This window comes from Eleutherodactylus coqui, chromosome 3 (assembly GCF_035609145.1).
Source record: "Eleutherodactylus coqui strain aEleCoq1 chromosome 3, aEleCoq1.hap1, whole genome shotgun sequence".
Lineage (NCBI taxonomy): Eukaryota > Metazoa > Chordata > Amphibia > Anura > Eleutherodactylidae > Eleutherodactylus > Eleutherodactylus coqui.
In genome coordinates this window covers 310,075,090-310,095,809 of record NC_089839.1, presented here as the reverse complement: position 1 = coordinate 310,095,809, position 20,720 = coordinate 310,075,090, and the positions used below count along the sequence as shown (strand labels likewise).

General features: G+C 47.8%; 1 protein-coding gene across 1 annotated transcript in view; it reads right to left on the bottom strand.

Moving 5' to 3' along the window:
• Positions 1-11,674, bottom strand: part of TIE1 (tyrosine kinase with immunoglobulin like and EGF like domains 1) — a 57,529-nt gene extending 45,855 nt beyond the window's left edge. Inside the window, exons 1-2 of the mRNA XM_066597911.1 lie at positions 11,135-11,674; positions 8,432-8,722 (exon numbers count right to left, since the gene is read on the bottom strand). Of these exons, the coding sequence (XP_066454008.1) occupies positions 8,432-8,722; positions 11,135-11,195 (352 nt within the window). The 5' untranslated portion in view covers positions 11,196-11,674. The remainder of the gene's footprint in view (positions 1-8,431; positions 8,723-11,134) is intronic.
• Between the last annotated feature and the right edge of the window lie 9,046 nt (positions 11,675-20,720).

Here is a 20,720-nt window from a genome sequence, read left to right as displayed (position 1 = left end):
TTTTTCATTTTTAAAAATTCAAAGATTTCTCCCATTCTTGTGTCACTTTGTCATTATGGGGTCCTGAGTGCAGAATGAGGGGGACACAAGACCATAACATAACAACATGTAAAACAGTGAGGGGGTCCGAAGACTTTCTGAATATTGTGTATTAAAGCTGAACTCCATCTTTACTTACCCTCCTGCAGTCCAGCCCGTCTTCACATGGGCGCATTTGACCGCGCGATACGCTGAGAATGGCGCCCATTGATGTCAATGTGTTTGGTTACAGGTGCGGATTCAACGAATGCATTTTGGTCGTGCAAAAAAATATGTGTAATTGTGCAGGAAAACAGAACATATGGAACTAATGAGACCAATCGCCTGATTCAAAGGCTGGCACTGGGGTTGCGTATTTTTTTTGCACGCACAAAAAGTACAGTAAAAAAAATCGCACCGCCCGTTGTTCAAATAGGAATTACATGCGCACGGGTAAATGCACTTCCGTCCATGTGATACAGGCCTTACGTATCCTTCCAGACCTTAAAAGGGAACTTTACCCACCCTCATCCCCCCAAGCCTTAAAAGAGAACTTTACTCTTCCCCTCTCGGGCACTGAAGCTGAGCTCCAGCCTTACTTGCCCTCCTAGACTATAAAGGGGAACCTCAACCTTAGTTATCTCTCCGGACATTAGAAGGAAACTCTACTCTTTCTTAACTCCATAAGAATTAAAGGGGGACTGCGCCCTTACTTACCTGCACATGTATTAAAGAGGAACTCTATTTCTTCTTATCCCCACTGGCGTAGCTATAGGGGATGCAGACAATGCGGTTGTACCCGGGCCCCCGGAGCCTTAGGGGCCCATAAGGCCTCTCTTCTCCATTAGAGATGAGCAAGCACGCTCGTTTAAGGCTGATACTCGAGTAAGCATCGGTCTTCTCGAGTAACTGATTACTTGTCTGAGAAAAATTGACAACTAAAAATAGTCGCCGTTTTGACGGCGCAATTTTTCATGTGCCAGAAAATTTATTGTGTGAACGAATGCATTGGAATCCAGAGCTTTACATAGTAGTGATTTTTGGCTGACATTTAAGCACAGCTAAATAGCCACATAAAAACGCTCGTGGGAATGAGGCCTAAAGTTGAACCCCTTTATTATATACCCCCTAGACATTGAAGGGGAATTGCACTCAAATCCATTAGTGCTTTAAAGGAGAACTCTACACTTACTTATCCTCTAAGCATTAAATGGGAACTCCATGCTTACGTATACTTCCAAACATCAAATGGGAACTCCATCCTTACGTATACTTCCAAACATTAAAGGGGAACTCCATCCTTACGTATACTTCCAAACATTAAAGGGGAACTCTAACCTCATGCATGTTCTGATAAATGAAAGAAGAATTCCATATCTATGGATCACCTGAGAGATTTCAAAGGCCAGCTCCAACTTTACTTATAATCTGAGGTATTGAATGTAACTCTGCCCTATTATATTTCTGGGCAATCAATAAGAACTCGATCCTTACTAGAGATGAGCGAGCACGCTCGGATAACTCAGTTACTCAAGCAAGCCTCGCTCTTCTCGAGTAACTGCATTCTTGTCTGAGCGTGCTCGGGTGGGGGGGGGGGGGGAGATCTCACTTTTTCCCCCGCTATCCCCCTGAGCACGCTTGGACAAGAATGCAGTTACTCGAGAAGAGCGGGGCTCGCTCGAGTAACTGAGTTATCTGAGCATGCTCGCTCATCTCTAATCCTTACTCATCCCACTCCCAGATGTTAAAGGGGAGCTCCACCCTTACTAGTTATCCAATAAATGAAAGAGGGATTCCATATTTATATATTGTGTGAGACGTAGAAGGGGAGCTGCAGCTATCGGTCACATTTCAGGGGGTAACACCAGGAGGGATCTGAGACCCTCGCCAGTGTCCAGGCAGATCCCTCCATGCTGCCTCCACTGCAGTCAGCGGCTTTACTAGGGAAGCAACGAGTTGGAGATTCCTTGTTCTGGAAATCTCCGTCAATGCAGGACCCGCAGTGCGGCCCCTTGTCCAGGAATTGTTGGGGGCCACTTCTTCCTGCTAATGTTATATATCCACACATCTCAGTGACATGACAGAAGACAAAGTAAGGCGGAATCCTCCTCAAAGTGAATGTTCTTATCTAAAGAGGTGAAAAATTGATAATTTATCTTTATAGATACCGAGCTCCAAATCCAACATGCTGATCACCTGCAACCACCACTGGGGGGGGCTCACTTTAAACTGATTATACCCTAATTGGCCCCCTTATTAGACCCCCCAGCCCTTTCTCGATTGGCGCTCCCCGGTATGGTAATTCCCCCCGTGACCCCGGAGCATAAAGTCACATGACAAGTTTTCCGCGGATCAGTTTCAGTGTGAATCCACATTAGATCGGAAAATCCAGCGATCGGAGCGACTTCCAACAAGGTCGGTCATTGGTGCTGGACTAGCCAGGGTCTCACCGCCCACCGCGGGGGGAATTTCTCATATAACGGTGTGGAGAGTATACTGAGAATGGGGCGATCGATGAACATCCAGTGAAAGGGGATCCTGCGGACGGAAACAACTCATCACTGAAAGGGGTCGGAGGAGGATGTCAGGAATCGTTCTGACCAACAGGCTGCACAGTCAGGGGAATACAATGCTAGAGCTCTAACTAACGTGTCCGAAAACGCAACTCACCGTTCCTCCGCACAGATGGGCTATAACTGCAGACGACCAGTTCTAACGCCATTGTGTCCACGGGGGTGGGTCGGATTCTGCATGCAGGAGCCCACAGTCGAATCAAACCATGCCCGTGGCCAGCAACCCTGTGTACCAGTGCCCGCAGGCGGCGGTGACCGCATGGACCTCTCTTCTTCCGGTACATCTGTACTGCGGGTGGTCTACATGTTTTTTTTGTAAATCCCCTGCTCTTCCCTTGGAATTCGCAGCCTGTCCGCAATGTCAATGGCCATGGATCGGACGGCTTCTATTGACTTCAATGGAAGCAGTCCGAGCGGGAACTGCAGTCAAATGGAGCGTGCTGCGATTTGTTTTCCACATCAAAAGACCTGCAAAACAAATCCGCAGGCTCTAATCCGGGTGCGGACACCAATGCTTCCCTATGGGCGGCTTAAATTGCGGATCTTCCATGCGGATGCCCTGCAAATCTGCCCGTGGACATTGGGCCTTAGAGAAACAGAAAAGACTCCGGCGGGCAAAAGAGCGCAAAACTTGTATCACTGAGCAGCGGGAAAACATCTCCTGGTCAGATGGATCCAGATCTCTGTTGCCCCGAGCTGATTGGAGGTAAGAATTTGGCACAAGCAGCCATCTAATTTGCCGCAACTACAAGAAGCTTTCTGTCCGCAGGGGCCGATATTCCTGCAGAACCGTTTCATCACCGAGTGGGATCTATGATACCATAAATTACTGCGGTTCTGAAGATCAAAGGAGCCCAACGCTGCCAGATGGGTCTAATAAAGGGGTCGCTCATTATATACAGAAGAGAATAGTCACACTATGCCGTGAGCTCCCCCTAGTGGTGGCTGCAGGCAGACTGCATATAATTCTGTAACTCTATGCAGAGGATTTGGAACTGTGTATTAGAAAACCGGAGCTCCAACCGTTATAAAGAAACGTAATAAGGACCGAATGTTGGATGTAAAAACAAGATGATGAGGAAAGTCGTAGATCCCTTTAAAGGTCCTTATTGTAAAACCACGTAATCTAGACGCGCCAGGCGCTCCGCGGACACTTCCTTTGTTTCCTTATCTCACGTTCTTTCTCTTTCCTGCTTTTATCAACTATCAGAGAATTCCTCCAGAAAAGTGAAAGTCGCTTCCTTGCAAATTAATCGCTGTCAGTAAATTGTTACTTATTTCGTTTCTCCTTGGGAACCCGAAGTTTAGTTATTTACTGCCCTTATCAGAGCAGCGATAAGATCAGCGCTGCCCTAGAGAGCAGGATGAAGGAAACACAATCAGTGGCAGAAGAATTACAGCTCTGGAGGACGAAAAGGTTCCACGCCGGGTCCCAAGTAAAGCAGCAAGGGCAGCATGTGACAAAACTCCGGAAACGACGCAAATCGCATTGAATGGAAATTTCCAGTTTTATGTAAATGCAGTTTAATTGCTGCATGATGAAAAGTTTTGCAACTTTGTGTTTCAATTCTTCACCATTTTCAAGATCTCTACTTGCTGTCAATGAATGAAAATATTCTTTCTTACATCCAGAGGCTGAAAACCTTCCCTGGCCTAGTAGGGGCGCCCCTATGAGGCGGCAGTCTGCAGGACCTCAGGGGGGAGGCGGGTCGCCACCTGGCCATACCAATAGCCGGTAAAAAATAATTGCCAGCTGGTAACCGGCGGGGCAGCAACCTGACAGGCATGTCACTCACTCTGTCCGCAGCTCCAGTCCGAGGGCCGCCAGATCTGTGGACCCTGACTTTTCCGCATCGGTGTCTGCATTCCTGCATGTAGACCCCAGCCTGTATGCAGCGCTAGAGGATGTAGAGGGCTCAGGGGTCACAGATACAACAGCACCAACCACCGGACCGCAGTTAAGTGAGTGAAATGCCTGTCAGGTTGCTACACAGATGGAGGACCAGGGACACTATTACTACTGAGGCCATTATGGGGGCCACTATTACTACTGGGGCCACTAATGGGGCTGCTATTACTACTGAGGCCATTATGGGGGACACTATTACTACTGGGGCCACTAATGGGGCTGCTATTACTACTGAGGCCACTATGGGGGACAATATTACTACTGGGGCCACTAATGAGGCTGCTATTACTACCGAGGCCACTATGGGGGACACTAATACTAATAGAGCCTCTATGGGGCTGCTATTACTTTTGAGGCCACTATGGGGGCCACTATTACTACTGGGGCCACTAATGGGGCTGCTATTACTACTGAGGCCACTATGGGGGACACTATTACTACTGGGGCCACTAATGAGGCTGCTATTACTTCTGAGGCCACTATGGGGGACACTATTACTACTGGGACCACTAATGAGGCTGCTATTACTACTGAGGCCATTATGGGGGACACTAATACTACTAGAGCCACTATTGGGCTGCTATTACTTCTGAGGCCACTATGGGGGACACTATTACTGCCAGAGCCACTAATGGGGCTGCTATTACTACTGAGGCCACTATGGGGGCCACTATTACTACTGGGGCCACTAATGGGGGTGCTATTACTACTGTGGCCACTATGGGGGACACTATTACTACTGGGGCCAATAATGAGGCTGCTATTACTACTGAAGCCATTATGGGGGACACTAATACTACTAGAGCCACTATGGGGCTGCTATTACGTCTGAGGCCACTATGGGGGCCACTATTACTACTAGGGCTACTAATGGGGGTGCTATTACTACTTAGGCCACTATTACTACTGGGGCCACTAATGAGGCTGCTATTACTACTGAGGCCACTATGGGGGCCACTGTTACTACTGGGGCCACTAATGGGGCTGCTATTACTACTGAGGCCACTATGGGGGACACTATTACTACTAGAGCCACTATGGGGCTGCTATTATTTCTGAGGACAGTATGGGGGACACTATTACTGCCGGAGCCACTAATGGGGCTGCTATTACTACTGAGGCCACTATGGGGGACACTATTACTGCTTGGGCCACTAATGGGGGTGCTATTACTACTGGTGCCACTAATGAGGGACCCTATTACTACTGGGGCTGCTATTACTACTAAGGCCACTATTACTACTCGGGCCACTGTGGCGGACACTAATTCTATTGGGGCTGCTATTACTACTGAGGCCACTATGGGGGCCACTATTACTACTGAGGCCACTATTACTACTGGGGTCACTGTGGGGGCCACTATTACTACTGGAGCCATTGTGGGGGACACTATTTCTACTGGGGCTGCTATTACTACTGAGGCCACTATGGGGGCCACTATTACTACTGAGGCCACTATTACTACTGGGGTCACTGTGGGGGCCACTATTACTACTGGAGCCATTGTGGGGGACACTATTTCTACTGGGGCTGCTATTACTACTGAGGCAACTATGGGGGACACTACTACTACTGGGGACACTAATGGGGGTGCTATTACTACTGAGGCCACTATGGGGGCCACTATTACTACTGGGGCTCTAATGGGGGTGCTATTACTATTGGAGCCCTTAATGGGGTCACTATAACTACTGGTCCCGCTATAACTACTGGGGCCACTAATGGGGTCACTGTAACTACTGCAGCTATTAAGGGGGTCACTATTACTATTAGTATTCGGGCCACTAATGAGGGCAATATTACTGTTGTGGACACTTAGACAAGGTTCATAAAGGGCGGAATTTCGCTGTGAAATTTCGCTGTGGCAAATCCGCCTGCGGCTGCTCATCCCACGTTTGGCCAGCCATTTGGACCAGATTTGTTAAAAATCTCATCCACATGAGGGGGATAATCCGTCGCAGCAAAGCTGGCATTAGCCGGCGCTGTGGCGCGGATTCCCACGGGTTTTGAAGCTGCGCTTACGCCGCAGAGATTTCTCGGTTTTTCGCTGTGGAAAAACCACAAGATTTCTGTGGTGAAACCGTCCCGTGGGACCCGGCATAATGCTGCTCTCACACAGAAAGCTTTTTACCGTGACGAGTGCGACATCCTGAACGCCGTGCTACCCACGGTAAAACACTACCATTGATTTCAATGGGGCCTCAAGGAGCAGTGCTCGAACGCAGCCTTTTGTAACACCGTGATTTTCGAGTGTTGCCTGTTCTATTCTTGCGTGTTTTGGCGTTTTTTAACACACGTCATCACAGTGATGGGTGCATTAAAAAACACTGTCAAATGTTGTAATGCGTTCAAAAACACCGCGTGAAATCGTGGTAATGATGGTTTCGTGCTGTTTTCTGAACGCATGTGTGAGAGCAGCCTAAGGGCTCCCGCACACTGGCAGGAAAATTGTGCGAGATTTGAGCGTTGCGAGGCGCACACATCTCTCACAAATATGAACCCCACTCTTTTGAGCGGGTCGTGCACATAAACAAAGTTTTCCTGCATGACACCACACTGCGCCGCAGTGCGAGAAACAAATCGCAGCATGTTCTATCCCCCTGTGTGCTCTTGCATCTCAGAGTCCATTGTCCTCAATGGGGTCGGCGGCAGCATCGCAAGGTCTCCCATTGAAAGCAATGGGAGAAACTCCGCGATCCTTTGCCGCGGCTGCCATCCTCTGGGAGTTCACATGGTGGGGAGCGCGATATGGGGGTGGGATAGATGGCTCCATATCGCATTCGCCAGTGTGAAGGCAGCCTAAGGGGGACATTTAGGCCTCCTGTACACGAGCGGGTAAGACCCCGCATGCTGGATTCCGCCAGCGGAGTTTGACCCTATGACCAGCTGGTGACCCTAGCTTACCTGTCCGGTGGCTTCTTTCTGCGCTGCGCATGTGCCATCTGGCACTCTGTCGCACATCTTCAGTAGCCGCCGGCGATAGGCGATGACGTGAACCCCGCGATACTGCCGCAGAGCTCACTGCAGAAGTGCCGAGGGACAGATGGCTTCCATTGACTTCAATGGACCCACACAGAATCGCAATGGATTTCCGCTTGTGGAAATGAAATTGTGTTTTGCCATTGCATGCTATGGGGCAGTATTTGCTGCCGAGTCCGGAGGCGGACGCCTGTTGTGGACTCCGCAATGCAAATCCGCTCGTGTGTCGGCGGCCTTACTATTGGTGCCACTTCACATTTCACTCAGGCACCATAAAGGCTCGGGGCGCCCCTGTGCCCTGGTTAGTTCTTCTCCCAGCTGAGGGTTTGCTATAGTTGTATCCAGACTGGAGAATCTTCTGTTGTACCCGCACTGACACATTGTAACAAAGTACCAAAACAGGAAGGGAGATTTGGAGGGGGGAGCTGATGAGTTTAAAACTCTACACAATTGTAACCAACTTCTAGCGGTGATACAAGTGTTGGCCTGCAGATGGCGATCTGACATCAATGATACGTGGGAAAAAGTACTCTGCTAAAACCGGATGGACGTTCCCCAAATTTGACTATCCAGATTAAAAAGGTCATCCGGGATTAATAAAAGATGTCCGCTTTCTTCCAGAAACAGCGCCACACCTGGCCAAAGGTTATGTATGGCATTGCAGCTCAGTCCCATTCAATTCAATGGAGCCTTGCTGCAATACCAGACACAACCTGTGGACCAGTGTGGTGCAGTTTCTGCAAGTACAGACTCCTACACATTACTGTACTCAGGGGGGCAACAATTCACACAAGAGAAAACCCCCGCCACAATGCAGAGACCATAAACCTGTGCACCATCCATACGCATGATGGGAGTGATGTTCCCAGTAAATGGCATTAAATAAAACTCCCTGCATACAAGGTGTTCGGCTTGTACTCCTGCGCCATTCCCAGCTACCGGTCACACTTACCGTACGGGCTGTTATACGGAAACAGTATTTTGGTCTGCTCAGACGGCCCCCTGGCGGTGCAGTAAAAGACGCCCACCAGCGCCTGGGGAGAGAATCCGCTGGCCTGCAGCTCCTTGTCCAGTGATTTGGTCTTGAATGGCGGCACAGGAGGGATGAGCACAATCTTGTTATCCCGCTCAATACGCAGATCTGAGCTCTTCATATCCCGCTCCCCGGTGATACATGATAACGATAAATCTCCTTTCCGGTGCTCAGAACTAAATGACACCAATGTAACATCCAACACGGCTCCTGGGATGTACAAGACACACCGTTACACCGCGCCAAAGTCACCCCTCAATCCCAATGTAAAAAGCCACATTGTAAATTCATGAAATTGCTTATCTTGTACTGTACTGATCCTGTACTGATCCTGTACTATACTCCAGAGCTGCACTCACTATTCAGCTGGTGGAGTCACTGTGTACACACATTACTTATCCTGTACTGAGCCTGAGTTACATCCTGTATTATACTCCAGAGCTGCACTCACTATTCTGCTGGTGGAGTCACTGCGTACATCCATTACTTATCCTGTACTGATCCTGATTTACATCCTGTATTATACTCCAGAGCTGCACTCACTATTCTGCTGGTGGAGTCACTGCGTACATCCATTACTTATCCTGTACTGATCCTGATTTACATCCTGTATTATACTCCAGAGCTGCACTCACTATTCTGCTGGTGGAGTCACTGTGTACATACATTACTTATCCTGTACTGATCCTGAGTTACACCCTGTATTATACCCCAGAGCTGTACTCACTATTCTGCTGGTGGGGTCACTGTGTAGATACATTACTTATCCTGTACTGATTCTGAGTTACATCCTGTATTATACTCCAGAGCTGCACTCGCTATTCTGCTGGTGGAGTCACTGTGTACATACATTACTTATCCTGTACTGATCCTGAGTTACATCCTGTATTATACCCCAGAGCTGTACTCACTATTCTGCTGGTGGAGTCACTGTGTACATACATTACTGATCCTGTACTGATCCTGAGTTACATCATGTATTATACTCCAGAGCTGCACTCACTATTCTGCTGGTGGAGTCACTGTGTACATACATTACTTATCCTGTACTGATCCTGAGTTACATCCTGTATTATACCCCAGAGCTGCACTCACTATTCTGCTGGTGGAGTCACTGTGTACATACATTACTTATCCTGTACTGATCCTGAGTTACATCCTGTATTATACTCCAGAGCTGCACTCGCTATTCTGCTGGGGGAGTCACTGTGTACATACATTACTTATCCTGTACTGATCCTGAGTTACATCCTGTATTATACTCCAGAGCTGCACTCACTATTCTGCTGGTGGAGTCACTGTGTACATACATTACTTATCCTGTACTGATCCTGAGTTACATCCTGTATTATACCCCAGAGCTGCACTCACTATTCTGCTGGTGGAGTCACTGTGTACATACATTACTTATCCTGTACTGCTCCTGAGTTACATCCTGTATTATCCAGAGCTGCACTCCCTATTCTGCTGGTGGAGTCACTGTGTACATACATTACTTATCCTGTACTGATCCTGAGTTACATCCGGTATTATACTTCAGAGCTGCACTCACTATTCTGCTGGTGGAGTCACTGTGTATATACATTACTTATCCGATACTGATCTCTGCTTGCTGTCAGTGATGGTAACAGACAGGAAGTAGCAGTCTAGGTAGCTACTGGAATCCGGAGGGTTATTTTTGTGTAGGTGTTTAGATCACAGAGGAGACTCTGTGGTTCTGGTGTTGTATTTATTCACTGATTTCGGTTGTGACTTTATGTGTTTATGTTATGAGTTTGGCTTTGATGCTTTTTATTATGTTATGAGCTTGGTTCTGGTGTTTTTCTATACTGAGCTTGCTTCTGTGGCTGTTCATATTATGAGCTTGGCTCTGGTGCTGTATTTATTCATTGAGCTTTTCTCATGTGGCTAAGCGGTTATCTTCCTGCTCTCTGTACAAGCAGAATAAAGGTGCAATAAATGTTCTTTTCTTATGAGATGCAAAACCGAACTGTGTAGAGGGTGTCATCTGACATAAGACCGGCACGGTGGTAACATGTTGTATCTAGTAGTATATACTTTTTATACACAGGTTATATCAGCAGTGCTGCTTACATTGCTGGGACCGTTAGATTGTATAAGTGTAGACAAGAGCTGGGGTTCAGGACAGATCCTTATATACTACATACATGGCTCAGAGGATTGTCTAGATGTATACATTGTAACAAACCATCAGCTGTCGGAGCTGAAGTATAGCAGGATGTTACTCCATTCACTGACAGCAAGTAAAGATCTTGAACGTGCTTAAAATTGAAGCAAGACACTTCTCTACATCATTACTAATCTGTATTGCCCTGTACAGGATAAGGTCACCATTTAGTAAGTGCCCCCTTGAGGTCACATGACACCTGACCATTCTTCATATAATTAACTCTTAACACACATGGACAAGGGTGACTTAACCCAGCCACCCTTGTCCATGGATTGTGTCTGGTATTGCGCCTCAGCTCCCATGCACTTCAATGGAGCTAAGCTGCAATACCAGACACAACCCATGGACGAGGGTGGCGCTGTGTCCAGAAGAAAGCAGCCATGTTTTTCTATCCCTCAGCAACCCCTTTAATGAGAACACAAAGTTGTCACCTATTTCCTTGATGAGTAACGATCCAATGAGAAGAATCAGGGAATGGAGCGGCTTCCGCATTGTCCTTTATCCAGTCCAGAGGTGAGAATCTCCCGCCGCGGTCCAGTAATCACTGCCACATCCACATCGCCTCTTCTCTCCGGACACAAAAGGCAAAAGCAGATCCAGAAAAATATCCAAAAATATCAACGCAGAAATTCCATCCAGAATCAGAAAATCAGTAACAAGGAGCCCGTGAGATCCAACGAGAGGACGTCAATAACCAGCCAGTCGTTACAATGTATCCAGCCCTGGATCACCGCTCTCACATGATTGCCCACTCCGCCATGGATGGTCAGCTCCTAGGACAAATCCAAGATGTTGAAGAGGAATATTTGCCAGCGGCTTTACTCCCTGTGACTTTCTCACGTTTGCCCAACTCTGACTTCCACAGATTTCTGGGATTTGGACGAGGAAAGAGGAAAAGGCGTAACAGAGGAGCGAGGCACAGGAAACGCTGGAGCTCAACACTCAGCAAAGGCCCCGGAGTATAGGAAATCACGGTGCGAGCGAGTCTGGGAAAAAGAAGATGTCAAAGGCTGCCCCCCCTCGCGGAGATGAACTATATTGTTATATTCTACATGGCAGTCAGGATGACACACCCGTATCTCATACAATACAAGCGCCGGGCCCCTCCTCCATGCCAGCATGGCCGAGCAGATAGATAGTGATTGGAGATATGTATACCTATAGGACTATAGACGGCATGGGCTTCAGATCAGCGCGGTCCTTCTCTTATCACACAACAAACACATCAACTTCCTGTCATCCAGGCACATTGCAGGCCCGACTAGTATTGTCCTGGGAACTGTGTTTATTGGAGCCGCCAGTCCCATATTCCATTCCACGTAAACATTCATACATTAGATTGGATATTGACAGCAACAGTCAAACGGTTTACATCTCAATTTTTCCAGTTGTTACTGATATTTCCAGTAAAATGTCCCAAATGAAGCAGAGAACAAATAAAACAAGCGAAGAATAATAAAAAGTAACTTTGTTTCACCAAATTACATCTAGATTTTGGATTCTTCCCTCCAGCGCATATAACAGCTTTACATCATCTTTCTACAATTACAATCAGATATTATTCAGACATGTCTTCCCAACATTGTTGCAGAAGTTCCCACAAATGTGCTGCACTTGTAGGCTGCTTTGCTTTCACCCTTCTGTCCAGTTAATCCCCAATAACCTCCCTGGGGTATAAATCTCGGGACTGTGTTGGCTGTTCCATTCATTGCAGCGTACCGGCTTCTTCTTGTCTTCATAAGTAATTCTGTGTATTCAAGGCTGGACAGACATCTGTCTGAGATGATTAAAGGCCCGTTTAGACACAACGAGAATTGCTTAAAAATTGCTCAAAGCCATCTTTTGAGTGATTCTCGTTGCGTCTAAATGCACTGACATTGTGCAGTTTTCATGCATGAGTCGTTCCTCGTCACTTCAGGTTTTCTTGGATTGAACAATCAGCTGTTATCAGTAGTGCAGGCTGTTATCACAACCAGCTGCGCTGATAAGATTCTCTGTGCCTGTGTCCTGCTGTGAATTCACAGCAGGGCACTGGCTGTAAGCATGCAGAACAATACAGCTGTTTGCTTATGCAAAACAGCTGTATTGTTCTATTAGCAGCTGTGTCCCATTCCAGCTGCATAACTGTATAGTAGCTACTATAAGTTGGGCAAAGATAATCGCTCAAAACTGTCACTGAAATTGTCGTTTGAGCGACTTTTGAGCGATCATCTGTCAGTGTAAATGGGGCAGATCCTGCAACGCTGGAGTGTGCAGCATTCCATTATATACGGCATTCTATAGAAGCTGCAGAACCCAAATGGTTAAAAATGTTTTATAAAAACCCAATAATTAAATGAAAATAAGAAAATAGATGCATTTCAGTAAAAAAACATCCGGAAGCTTCCAGAGAATGATTCTCCCATTATTGGAGTCAAAAGTTCAATCCAGCGCAATATCCCAGCGGCTATAGTGAAATAATAGCAGCGCACTTGAATTGGAAGGTATAGTTGTGCTACATGATGGTATGGGGCTCTTGGGGGCCCGGAAGATGGAGTTCTTTTTTTTTTTGTGGCCCCTCAAAGAGAGACAGCAAAACCCAACTGCAAAGTTGAAGAGTAACATGTAAGAAGCAGAAATCCGCTGTCCGCATCTCTCGCATACTGAAAGTGGTGTCCTCCTGCTACAATAGGGGGTGATCATCCTGGAAGTCGGCCGCCGTCTGCAGGAGATTCGAGTACCGATCTACGGTGAGTCTTTGAATAAACACAAGTCCAACAAAGGAATTGCGCCAAATTTCAAACACTAAAACCTGCATTGTCTTCTGATTGGGTCGCGCTCTTACTAGTAATTTGCGTTGCATCTGCATTGAATTGGCGCTTCGTTAACGCGGTCCTACAATGGTAGCGCCGGCCGTGGACTGCACTGTTGAACAGATCCATGCATGTAACACAGCAGGAGTCCGCTTCCAGTCCGCTCTCCTACCGTCCGGCCCAGCCGCGATCCCGCGGGACGTAGAGAGACGCACAAGCTGATTTCTGCTTCTCTTCCCCTGTGTAGTTGGGTTTTACTCTCTATCTCTTACAGGGGCCACAACGCTAAATTGAAATCCATGTTCCGTGTGCCCAGGGGTCCGTGCGCCGCACCATCGAGCATCCATGTCTTCCTATTCCATACGCCATAGTTATTTCACTATAGGACATCGCTATGAGACATGGCGCTCTATCCGTTTTTTTAACTGCACCCGGTATAACGCCTGCATACAGAACGCCGCGCTCGATACACGAGCTGCACTTGTATCAATAGCGACAAATATACGGCTATAGAGGGCAGCGAGTGCACATCCGTAGGCCCTCCGGACTGCTGCCGTTGGCTTGGTCTGTATGAAGCCGTGACCTTGGATTTCTTAACACACAATAGGATGCTTCGGTGTCTTAGAAGTAGCGGGGGAGGGGAAAAGCAGGGAAATGAAAAACAATGTCGCGACGTAAAGTCTGGGTGACGGAGACAGTGGGGGGATCTGCACACGAGAAGCACATTTCCCTCCCCGCTCACAGGAGCACAATGAGCTGTTTACTGCATGGAGGCCGACGGCACGAGGGTCCTGCAAATAACCGTTATGCTGGGTTCCCACGGGATGCTTTTTTCTGCAGAAATTCCGTGTTTTTGCCGCAGCTAAAAAAAACGCAAGATTTCCACAGGATAAGCGCAGTTTTAAAATCCAATACTTAGCAAGGGTTTTGGAGCGTCTTCGCCGCTGGCTTTTTCGTTGTGGCCGGCTCTACCATAGAGAGGAGCGAGGCCACACGGGGCAGATTCTCAACGGAAATCTCGCTGTTTGGCCGCAGCGAAAAACCACGAGATTTCCGCCAGGAGAACCGCTTTTTCAAAACTCGCGACGGTTTTGAAGCAGTCCAGCCGCTTGCTCTTCCGCTGCTGCCGGCGCTCCCATAGAGGAGAGCGCGGCCACAGCGGAAGAAAAAAAAAGGAACATGCTGCGGCTGGCTTCTGCCGGCTTAGCCGCAGCGGATTTGCCGTCCCGTGTGGACGAGATTTCTGAGAAATCTCATCCACATGGCTGGCTAATCTCGGGATTAGCGGCCGCATGTGGATTTGCTGCGGCGAAATTCCAGGCGTAATTTCCGCGGCAAATCGGCCCCGTGTGAACCCAGCTGTAGAGCGAGTGTTTTGTACGCTGATTTTCGGTGTAAGCGCGTGCCGTGAGCGAACAGTCAGTGATAAATACTTCGATTTACAGAAATGCGGATGTAAAATGATCCTTTGTCCAATGCAAATCCTTCCGTGTAGACGAGCGCCATAACGATTCGCTGTATAGAAAGCAGCAGGAAAAGGGCGATTAGAGGCGGGGCTTTATATGAAGGAACAATCAGAACTACCCGATTATTGCTCTGTGTAAACGCATGCCAGCGAATGATATCGGACTTTTCACCCGGGACGGAATCACGCCGCCAAATCCGCAGGTCTAACTTTAACTTAAACGCGGAATTGCAGGCAGATATTAAGGCAGTTTCAATTCTGCATCAAGATCCGCCGCTCGCCTCCGGGTTTTGGCGCAGAATTGACGACGTCTTGCAGTGTGTAACCCATTACAACCTATCTGTCCTGCGTGAGAAGCCCCTGTGGGATCATTACCTCCCCGCTGGCTGCGCGCTCGCGCCAATGTATCTTGTTGTGTACGAGGACCCTTAGGGCTAAAACAGACTGGCGCATGTGCGAATACGCTCGCCGCTACAGAGAGTATCAGCGCATGAACACGCCAAAATCCTTTTTTTTTAATCATTCAAATTTTTAAAAAAGCAGGAAGAAACGTCCCGCCATTTCTTTTTCGCATGCAAGTCCTATCTTTTCTCAGGCGTAGTATTAACGGGCGGGAATCCCTGCAGTGAAAACGCTGGTTTCGTTTTGCCCGTTACGTGACCGTGATTAATAATTAATAATTACGGCCGCATTACGGGACTAAATCCCGTCTGTCTGTTTAATCCCTTTAATTTGGGGTTTTCGCCTGTGAGAAGCGGGCGGCCTGTCGCTGGGGAAAGCTCTCCTGACCGGCGGCATCGCTCGTTAGCGGCTGCCGGGAGTCCGTGTGCGCTGCGCTCTTGGGAGGTCAGAGAAGTGTTATGTGCAGGATGAAAGCTGCGGATCTGCAGCTCAATCCAAGTCAAAGTCTGCAGCGCTGGTGAGGATTTTGGCGCGGTTTTTAATGAGGAAATGCTGCGGATGTCGCCAGGTGTGAAAGCCCCTTTGGATAAGAGGCGGCTGAACAGAAGCAGAAAGACAAAGGGATATTGGAATTCTTTAGTAACTTTTGGTTTGCTCGTTCTTTCTCGCTCGCGATGCAGCAATCCGATATTCTGTTTCTATTTTTACGCCAATGTTTCAATGTTGTTTACTTGCTTGAACCTTCGGATGCTTTGGGAGCTCACATGGGTCACTTAAAGCTCCCGGGTCCAGATAGTAGAACAATAGGGAGGAAGTCTGGGTAAGTCTTAAGTCCAGGGGGGCTCCAGAGGAGGGGGGGGAGGAGGCGGGGGTCCGGACTCGTAAAGTCTCCCATCTTGGAAGTTGTTTTCTTTCCTGTAATTCAGCTGCTCCTGGCGCAAAACCAAGTCCGCTCTCTGCCCACAGGAGTCTCCTGCGACTCTACACACAAGGAGTCGGACGGTCGGAGGCGCAATTTCAAGTAAAGTACTGAAAAAAGAAATATTACCTTAATATTTTCAGAATTTTTGCAAATTGCATTTTTTTTACAATTTTGTTATGAATTGGAGAATAAAACTTCCACTTTTTATATAGATTTAAGGAATTAAAGTTTTTAAATTAATGACAAATTTCCACACAACAGGGATCGCAGAACGCGGCAATAACCATGTGATCTCAGCAGCCAATGTTGTTGCTTTGTTTATTTTTACAGTTTTTGCCATGCAGGATAAATAATGTGTTCAATGTATTTATTGTTCAGGTCGTTGCAGACGCAGCGGTACCAAAGGTGCAGGTTTTTTATTTCTTAAAAAAAAAGAGGGTAATGTGGGCAAAAAATTGTGTTTTTTACACCCTTTTAAATTTTTTACATGTTTTGTAGGAAACTTGAACACGTGACGCCACTTACCTCCAGTGTCTCCTCTGTGATTTCACTTGGGTCCAGTGTCCCCTTTGCATCCCCTTAGCTGTAGTGCCCCTCCTGTTTCCAAACCTAGCTCCATTACCCCTTTGTGGTTCCACTTAGCTCAAGTCCCTCCTTTGTGGCTCCACTTAGCTTCAGTGCCTCCTCTGTGGCTCCACTTAGCTTCAGTGCCTCCTCTGTGGCTCCACTTAGCTTCGGTGCTCCCTATGTGGCTCCACTTAGCTTCAGTGCCTCTGCTGTGGCTCCACTTAGCTTCAGTGCCTCCTCTGTGGCTCCACTTAGCTTCAGTGCTTCCTCTGTGGCTCCACTTAGCTTCAGTGCCTCCTCTGTGGCTCCACTTAGCTTCAGTGCCTCTTCTGTGGCTCCACTTAACTTCAGTGCCTCCTCTGTGGCTCCACTTAGCTTCAGTGCGTCCTCTGTGGCTCCACTTAGCTTTAGTGCCTCCTCTGTGGCTCCACTTAGCTTCAGTGCTTCCTCTGTGGCTCCACTTAGCTTCAGTGCTTCCTCTGCGGCTCCACTTAGCTTCAGTGCTTCCTCTGCGGCTCCACTTAGCTCAAGTCCCTCCTCTGTGGCTCCACTTAGCTTTAGTGCTTCCTCTGTGGCTCCACTTAGCTTCAGTGCCTCCTCTGTGGCTCCACTTAGCTTTAGTGCCTCCTCTGTGGCTCCACTTAGCTTCAGTGCTTCCTCTGTGGCTCCACTTAGCTTCAGTCCCTCCTCTGTGGCTCCACTTAGCTTCAGTGCTTCCTCTGTGGCTCCACTTAGATTCAGTGCCTCCTCTGTGCCTCCACTTAGCTTCAGTGCCTCCTCTGTGCCTCCACTTAGCTTCAGTGCCTCTTCTGTGGCTCCACTTAACTTCAGTGCCTCCTCTGTGGCTCCACTTAGCCTCAGTGCTCCCTATGTGGCTCCACTTAGCTTCAGTGCCTCCTCTGTCGCTCCACTTAGTTTCATTCTCTGAGGCTTCAGTTAGCTCTAGTGCTTCCTCTATGGCCTAACTTAGCTCCGGTGCATCCTCTAATGCCCCTTCTGTGGCCCCACTTGCTAATTCTACCACCCCACCACTGGGGTCCTGCCCTCCCACTTCATCCATTATCTGCATTGAAAGCTTCCTCATTCAGTAGTGCCAGCGGTGGAGGGAGGCCACACCTGGCTGCATTTGGATGAAACGTTTTTCTCACATTTTTGCTTGTTTGAATGAATTTTGATTAATTATCGTCCCGTGTAAAGAGCCCTAAATATGAACTTTCACAACTAAGACTACACTGGCGATCCCCTAAATCAGAATCCCGCTGGATGTACACATTGTGTCCTGTCTGTCCGGCTGCGATGAACGAGGAGTTGAACTTTCGGGTTACTCTGGTAAATACACATAATAAATATTTTGTCTTCTCCTTTATTTCAGATCCCGGTGACCGGCCGCATTCATCGTGGGGCTACAATTACTGCCGGATTACTTATAGAGAATGTGGGAGTGAAGTATTTGCACACAAGCTTCACCTTCAAATAATGATTATCTGATTATATTGGATATTTTAGTAGTTATTTATTATTTCGTAGTTTGCGGTAGGGTGTCGGGTGTTGGGGGGAGGGCTGCTTGGGACGTGCGCTCCCGGCCTCTCCGTAGTGCGCCGACCATCTAAAGATATTGGGTTGGGGTTTTGCGCGGGGGGGGGGGGGGGGGGGGTGATGCTGCCAGTTGCTTTTCCTATTTGTTTACACTATATAGTTTCTTCTTTGGCGCGTTCCCCCTACATTGATGCCTCTGTTTTCGGTTATCGGCTGGGGATGCTTCCAGGTTTGGTTACTTTTTTTTAAATTGATTATAGCAACTATAAACCGTTATTAACAGAACTATCTTCCTTCTGTTTTCCGTTTTCTCTATATATTCTCATAGTGGTTTATTGTGTTCTCATGCGTTATATTTCCTATATTCAGTAGGTTTTTTGAATATTGTTGCGCTTATTCTGCGTTGCACGAACATTCGCACACGTGTTCATCAGTTTGGGCATTTAATGATTTGGTAATTGCTATATCAAACATTTCTGTTCAACTATGCGACGTTTAGGGCCCATCCCCACGGACGGAGTGGGATACCCCACGAGAGTGCCGGGATTGTAAACAAACCGTGGCCACGGCTGATTGCAGAATATCGCGCGTTTTTCCGCAGTCTCCATCGAGGCTATATTGCTGGAGACGTCCCGCTGCGTAAATCCGGGGAAAATAGAACATGCCGCGTTTTTTTACCGCTCGCGTAAATCTGTGGTATAATAACCCATGTGGGCATTAAACTTCTAGGTTCAGTACAACCTTATAGCTGTGTTATTCCGACGTGGATTTACGCCACGGGAACTGCGGTACAAATCTGTTTGTGGGCATTAGCTCTTATTCATACGCATCGGGTGGGGATCATATATATGTTGTGATTATCTGCATTCATGTTTGACATTTGGCAACGTCTGAGTAGTGGGCCCACGGCCGAGGAGACAGCCGGGTAGATTTGGGCCTGGGGGTACACGGGACCCATTCAATTACCGCTGGGGGAACTTTCACAGGGATAACCCAATATGTAGATTACCTTAACAGTCCTGTCACTCGTGACGCCAACGTTCCTTCCTCTGCGGTGAATCCGGGTAGCAAAAATAAGCAGTCCACACACAGGGAAACATTTAAAGCGCAAAGCTGGGAACGGTCGGCAGTGCTTGTTTACTTGTGGAATGACTGAGTACAACAGTGGTACAAACTGACGCCCGCAGGAAAATGTGCAGAACACAAAGTGATGGGACAGTAATAATAGTCTATTGTATTTGGGGCTTTATTTATATGATTATTATACTTTGGTGAAGTCTCTATGTGGTTTATTTTATGGACCCTCGTATTCATTCTTGGGACATATTCTGTCTTATATTTGGGGGCATCGCCTTTATATTTGTACTGTTTGTTAGTTCCTTGCTGATTGCACAGGTCTGTCTGCCCCGTATTGTGTGGGCGGTTCTGTTTGTTTTATAGTATGTTTAATGATAATTGGTTTTCTAACTTTGGTTGTTCTCTCTTCATACATTATATCACTTTTTTGTTTTTCCCTTACATATTGTCATTTGGATACACCAGCAGCGCCCCGTTTTGTCTTGGTTTATTCCTGCACCCCGGGGGTTAAGTGCTTGGCGTCTCCTTCGGCCGTCACCTTTGTCTTGAGATGTTTTCCTGTTATTGTCTGAGGACAGTAGTGACGTTTTGGTCCACATCCGGAGCCTCTGTGAGCCGCGAGCAGCTGGGGATTCTCAGGCCGCACCGACCTCGTGTTATTGAGGATGTCACCACTTTGTCTTCAGGTTTCTTGCCCAGTAAATGGCGCGCCCTTTGCTTCCTGCGCCGTGCCGCAGAGGGGTAATACAGGGTAGACGGTGAGAACATCTGGAGGTTCACTTTGAGTAAGCTCTTTCCAGTCACTAGCCCTAGGCTTCTTTCACACCTGCTTTAGGGTCAACTCAGGGTTTCCGTCTTTTTGCTCTATTTTTGGAAGATAGAAACAATCGCCCCGCAATGCCACTTCTTCCCTCCCCAGGTGCCCGCTGGACTATCTCACATATATCAGTTTATGCCATGGATGATAAATCCCTGGAAATGATCTCCTGCGGTTGGCGAGGATTCTGACTTGGCTTCATGGATTTGCTATTTTGAGCGGTTTCCCTGTAGGTGGGGTGGCTGATCTGTCTACTTCACCCCCTGTTTCCTTTAGTATTATCTGCACTTCTGCTGCCCGGAGACCTCTCCACCGCGCCTGACCCCACCGGCAAACTGCTGTGGAGGAGAAAGAGCAACGTAACATCACAAGGACGGGCGCCGCTGGTCACATTGCTACCTCGGGACACAATCGTCCACTTGTATAGTTCACGTGTTGT